Source organism: Podarcis vaucheri, assembly GCF_965113315.1.
Source record: "Podarcis vaucheri genome assembly, chromosome: 5".
NCBI lineage: Eukaryota > Metazoa > Chordata > Lepidosauria > Squamata > Lacertidae > Podarcis > Podarcis vaucheri.
Genome location: NC_138763.1, coordinates 84,315,664 through 84,321,663, shown reverse-complemented (window position 1 = coordinate 84,321,663; position 6,000 = coordinate 84,315,664). Strand labels below are relative to the sequence as shown.

The 6,000-nt window shown below is 42.6% G+C and overlaps 1 protein-coding gene across 1 annotated transcript in view; it reads right to left on the bottom strand.

The window, feature by feature from the left end:
- Positions 1–1,534: 1,534 nt before the first annotated feature.
- ZCCHC24 (zinc finger CCHC-type containing 24) overlaps positions 1,535–6,000 on the bottom strand; it is a 113,630-nt gene continuing 109,164 nt past the window's right edge. The window contains exon 4 of the mRNA XM_082225155.1: positions 1,535–4,860. Coding sequence (XP_082081281.1) covers positions 4,747–4,860 — 114 coding nt within the window. The 3' untranslated portion in view covers positions 1,535–4,746. The remainder of the gene's footprint in view (positions 4,861–6,000) is intronic.

Genomic DNA, 6,000 nt, shown 5'->3' with positions numbered 1-6,000 from the left:
TAGGAATGGCTTATCTTCATATGTAAAAAAGAAGTGTGCAAACTGCCCATTATTTTTTAGCACATGCTGATAAACTTCTAGATTTTCCAGGTGTGTTGTTTGCAAAGCATATTTTTGGCATTTTCTGCAAGTGGATGTGATGTAAGAGCACTAAATTTGCACTAGAAATGTATTTCTTAAAAAGAGACAGATTGTTTTCTGAGAAAAGTTGGGCATTGCAATCCCAGTTACAAGCTGTCTTAGTTCATATTTCACTTTTCCTTATTAGATATGGAGATATTACTGCTAACATTTTATAAGTGGTCAAAGAGAAATACTGTATTTGATATAACATATGGCTCTTTTGTTGCAGGGACGCAGGTGGCGCTGTGGGCTAAAGCCTCAACGCCTAGGGCTTGCCGATCGAAAGGTCGGCGGTTCGAATCCCCGTGGCGGGGTGCGCTCCCGCTGTTCGGTCCCAGCGCCTGCCCACCTAGCAGTTCGAAAGCACCCCCGGGTGCAAGTAGATAAATAGGTACCGCTTACCAGCGGGAAGGTAAACGGCGTTCCGTGTGCGGCTCTGGCTCGCCAGAGCAGCGATGTCACGCTGGCCACGTGACCCGGAAGTGTCCCCGGACAGCGCTGGCCCCCGGCCAATAAATGTGAGATGGGCGCACAAACCCCACAGTCTGTCAAGACTGGCCCGCTCGGGCAGGGGTACCTTTACCTTTACCTTTATGGCTCTTTTGTAACCATATTGTTAACTCTCTTGCAAGAGTGAAACAGAATTAACACTAAGAGTTCAAGTTTTTAAATGCCACCACTCACCTCCACATGCCCAAGATAATGAGCACTGTACTGTTCTTTACACAGTCACTTAATCTGGCAATGAAATGGAAGGAAAGTTAGAACTTTTTATACAGGAGCAGTCTTCGTTGCTTTCTGCTTTTGATCAGCCCCTTGATCACGTAAACAAAGTAGATAAAGAAGTTCAGGGTTTTCTGCCTCAGGATAACTGCTCATGTAAACAATATCTGATGCAGAAATGGCCTGATCCCTTGATTTTGTATAATCACAATATCTTCAAGTGGTCACTGAGTCACTCATAAGTCACTCAGGGAACTATATTTGAAAACAAAAGCCACACTGGCTCTACAGTTGCATTTGGCAGAATTCATAATACCCACAGAAGATAGGCATGGTGATTCATGTCACACCCATTTTATTGAGCCCTAGGGAGAATTCATGACTTGTCAAATTTGATAAAATCAGTCATTATTGCAGGATCTAGCCCAGAGATACTGAGGCACAGTCACATGCAGTGCTGCTAGATGGTGCTATAAACTATTTAAATTAAGTTAATTAATTTCCACGGATTCTGAATGAATACCGCCTGCCATCCATATGAGACTTATTTGCTTAATGGAATTAGGAAAATAAAAGGAATTTATGTTTTCGGCAACAACATGACAGGTTCACAACGAAATTTGTTACTGGAATAGGGCTTCTACTAATGGGTTTAGAAAGAGTGCACCATGGATTTAGAAAGAGTGCATAAAGAGCTCTGCCACATTCAGCTTCAGACTGGCTTGCGGCTGTACTTAAGTGCTGGTGTCCTCTGCTCCTAACCACTGTGGCATGGAACCAGGATACACAGCAATTATTTTCAGAGTGTTGGTGGTGGTATGAGAAGCATAATTTCTCATGGCGTATCCAGTTTTGTTAAAGAGATTTGGCAGGTTTCATAGTGCTTCAGAAACCTGCAACATCTCTTTGGCCAAGGTAACAGTGAAAAAGACACCTCCACCGTAGCACTTTCAATGCTCTTCAAAACCACTGTCTGCCTTTAGGCCCACATCCCACAGGTGGGACCATAGCTCAGTGGTAGGGGATATGCAGAAGTCTGGAGGAAAGTGTTTACTGCCTGAGATCCTTGAGCGTTGCTGCCAGACTGACTCAGCATAAGACAAATTCCTGTGTTTACCACGGGAATGGAAGGAGCCTGAGCTTCTGGACCACTGCAATGATGGTTGACGATCTGCCCAAACTCTCTTTGCCCTGCAGCCCACTATTACCCTACTGGGTTCCAGATGTGAAACATCTTTTAAGCATTGTTTTCTTATACATGATGATAATCAGTGAAGCACTTCACTGCTACTGCTGATAGAAATACTCACCGCAAGTGTTTATGGATAACATGGCACCATCCCTAGCTGATCTGACATGAGATGATTTGACACAGAAATGATCCTGCTTTGCCAGGAACCAAAACATCCCCGTTGAAGATCATCTCAAGTGAATATTACCCAGAGCCACAGTCCACCTGTGATTCTCTGTAGAAACAGGTTGTGTAGGCAAATGGTCCAGTCACTGCTTTATCCCTGCTCTTAAATTTAATACATAATACAGAAAGGAGTTAGAGCAGCTCCAATAATATATCTGCTTCACAAATAACACTTGAAAATTATCTCACTTGGTGCAATTATTACTAAACTAATATAGTAAAGTTTTGGAAGATAGGAAGAAGGGACAGCTTTGCAATGGAATTTCCTTTATGCATTCCTATGATATCCATATGGCTACTTAGATATATTATTTGGTGTTTAATAGGAAATTGGTGTAGCTGTTTCCTGAAAGTGTCACTGAATACACAATAAGTAGGCCCAAGTATATATATATTTTCAGTTAAGGTATGGAGAATACGTCTCCCATGATTCACAGTAAATTTACCTCTGCCCACCCTGGTCCTAAATATTTGTACTGGCATATATTCTGCAGTGATGTTGAAGTAGCAACCCTGTAACGGCATGCAATATGGTTTGGGTATTCTAAACAGTTTGGGTGCTCAGTCTTGTGATTGAGCTTTTTTTGGTCTTATGTGTAACAAAAAGTAGGCCACATAGAAGCTTATAAGCAGTGATGAAAGCAAGTGAATGAGGTGTTCCTTGTCCCAAACTCCCATCATGCTTTTTTGCTGGTCTAAGCTCAAGGCTGATTAAGGCTTTATGGCCCCCACCAAAAATCTTTGGCGTAGTGGCACATGAGGATTCTCCATAACCATTTTGCAAAATCATAGGGTCTGCTGTTGCGAACATGGGGAGCTTCTGAACTATTACATTGCTCTGCATGCACCTTTTGTGATGAGCTTGATTACAAACATGCTTTGTGCAGAGTATCACCATGCCACAACAATTTTCAGTGGACCCTATCTACTTGAGGGGTGTAACGTATGAAATTTCCTTCATTTATAATGTAGGCAAAATTGTTGGTGCCATATTGCTTGGCAAGTCCCAAGTGTATAACCATTCCTGCTCTCCGCCATCACTGTCTTTAAGTCATGTGTGGCTCAAGCACAGTTCAAACAGAACTCATAAACGAATACATCAACAATATTTTTAGTTTAGGAACCTCTGAAGGGTTATGGGGAAGCTCCCACTATCTATTGTTTAGGAGCTGATGTGTGTCTTTAGATGTGGAGAGTACGTACATCTTGAACATAGTGTGTGAGCAGATCAGTTAGTGACACCTCATTTCACTGCAGGAAAAATCTAACTGCACTACAGAGTATGTGAATGAGAATTATAATAGGGCAGGGAGGGCTTGGGATAGCCTGCTATGGTGAGACAAAGAAAGTTGAATTTATCGTGTTGGCTATATAAGGTGGTTGGTTATGTGGCATTCACAACAGTCGGAATTTCAGCCACCACTTGCATAGCAAGTACATAAAGAAAGGAAGGAGAAGCTTTAGAAATTGTGACAAGGGAACGGTATTGGTCAACAACGCCCTGAAACAACAAATGCATCCTAAGCGCATTTGCTCAAAAGTAGCCTTATAGATTTCAGTGGAACTTCTTCTGAGGAAGCATGCTTAAGACTACTGGCTAAGAAAGATGAATTCCTGATCGACCCTTCCTGTTCTACCGTTATACTTCCATGCAAAACACTCCCTCAAACAATTATTCACTTGTTCTTTTTAACCCTCAAGATTCTATTAATCAAAAGCCTACCAACAGTCTCATTTCAGTGGCCCTGGACTCTTGGAAAGCAAGCAATCAGATGCAACTCTCAGACCAACCCTAAAGTCAAGGAAAATGAACATTCCCCCCTCCCACACACACGCACATGCACACCTTTTTCTAGCTTAGCCCTCTTTGTATTAGAAAAATATATTTGTGGCATTGGCTAGGACCCACATTTAACATTTCCACCCATTTTGTCTAATGCCTGCAAAAGCCATGACATTATTATATACCTCTCTTGACAAACAATACTGTTTCACCTGGGCAGGATATTGGAACTGTGTAAACAATCAACAGAAACCACGTCGGTGATTTCATCGTGAACATGATGGGCACAGCCCAGCAAAAACTGCTACTGCACCCCCCCCACCTGTTTTAATCTGGCTTGTGTGAGGCTGTTATGCAAGACTCACAGGAAAGGATGACGGCAGTACAGCAGCAGCAGCGCTTGACAATTTGTGCCCTACATCAGTAACATCTGTTTCATATATATATATATATATATATATATATATATATATATAAACACACCATAGTCCTATAAATACAACTTGCACGTATACACATACACAGGAAAAGGGTTACATTCTATTAAAGGTAAGGCGTATTATTAGTTTGTTGATAGGCAATATTGGTGATGTTTGGGGTTCTTGTCTGATGTTCTTTTTTCCTCCCCTCCTCTTTCCTTTTGACTGTGTGCTGCCAGAGGATGTAAAAACGTGATGGCAGAGGTGATCCCTGTGTTGATTTATTGCACACGGCGGCAGTAGTACCCCAACACTTTACATTTCTCACAGAGATGCTGAGGGTGTTCTTTACTTTGATCAGAAACATCCAGGCCGTCGGGCTTTTCCAAGGGTCTCTGCATAAGGAAGGTAAGCACAGGCATACATTCATGTTAATGTGAACTGAAATGCAGCTCTGTTCCAAAGACACATGGAACCATAGCAATATGCAGCCATTCTAAACATTGTAGGTTAGGAGATGCACAGAGAACTTTTATAGACGGCTGCCCCCTGATTAAAGAACATTCGATGTTGATCATGTTGCCACAAATTCTTAAAACACATAGAATCAGTGGCGTAGCGTGGGGGTGCAGGGGGGGGCTGGCCGCACCGGGCGCAACATCTGGGGGTTAGGGGGTGCAAATCCACGGGTTAGGGGGCGCAAATTACTTGCCTTGCCCCGGGTGCTGTCAACCCACGCTACACCACTGCATAGAATCACCGGGTACCACATACAAATTAAAAAGGCAAAGGGTGAATGTTTAACAGTAATCTGTCTCCCATGTGGTTTACCATTTAAAATATGGTTTACCATTTAAAATATTTGCATATTGCCAGACTCTCAGGATAAGTGGGCTGTTGAAATACCAAAATTGTCAAGAGCCACCAAAGTTAGATCTGGGAATCCTCAGATGATGATGATATTATTATTATTATTATTATTATTATTATTATTATTATTATTATTACCCCATGTGACTGGGTTTTCTCAGCCACTCTAGGTGGCTTCCAACATATATGAAAACATAATTAAACTTTAAACTTTAGAAAGCTTCCCTATACAGGACTGCCTATACAGAAGTCTTCTAAAGGTTATACAGTTACTCATCACCTTGACATCTGCTGGGAGGGTGTTCCACAGGGTGGGTGCCACTGCCAAGAAGGCCCTCTGTCTGGTTCCCTGTAACTTCACTTCACGCCAGAAGGCTCTCAAGGCTGGATCTCAATGTCTGGGCCAAACATGGGGGTGGAGATGCTTCTACATGTATACAGTGCCAAGGCCCTTTAGGGCTTTAAAGGTCAGCACCAACACATTGAACTGTGCTCAGAAATGTACTGGGAGCCAATGTAGGTATTTCAGGACCCAGCGGCTGCTCCCAATCACCAGTCTAGCTTCCGCATTCTGGATTAGTTGCAGTTTCTGAGTCACCTTCAAAGATAGCATGGCCTGCACAACAGCTTTCCCTACTTGGTGTCCTCAAGATGTTTTGGACTAC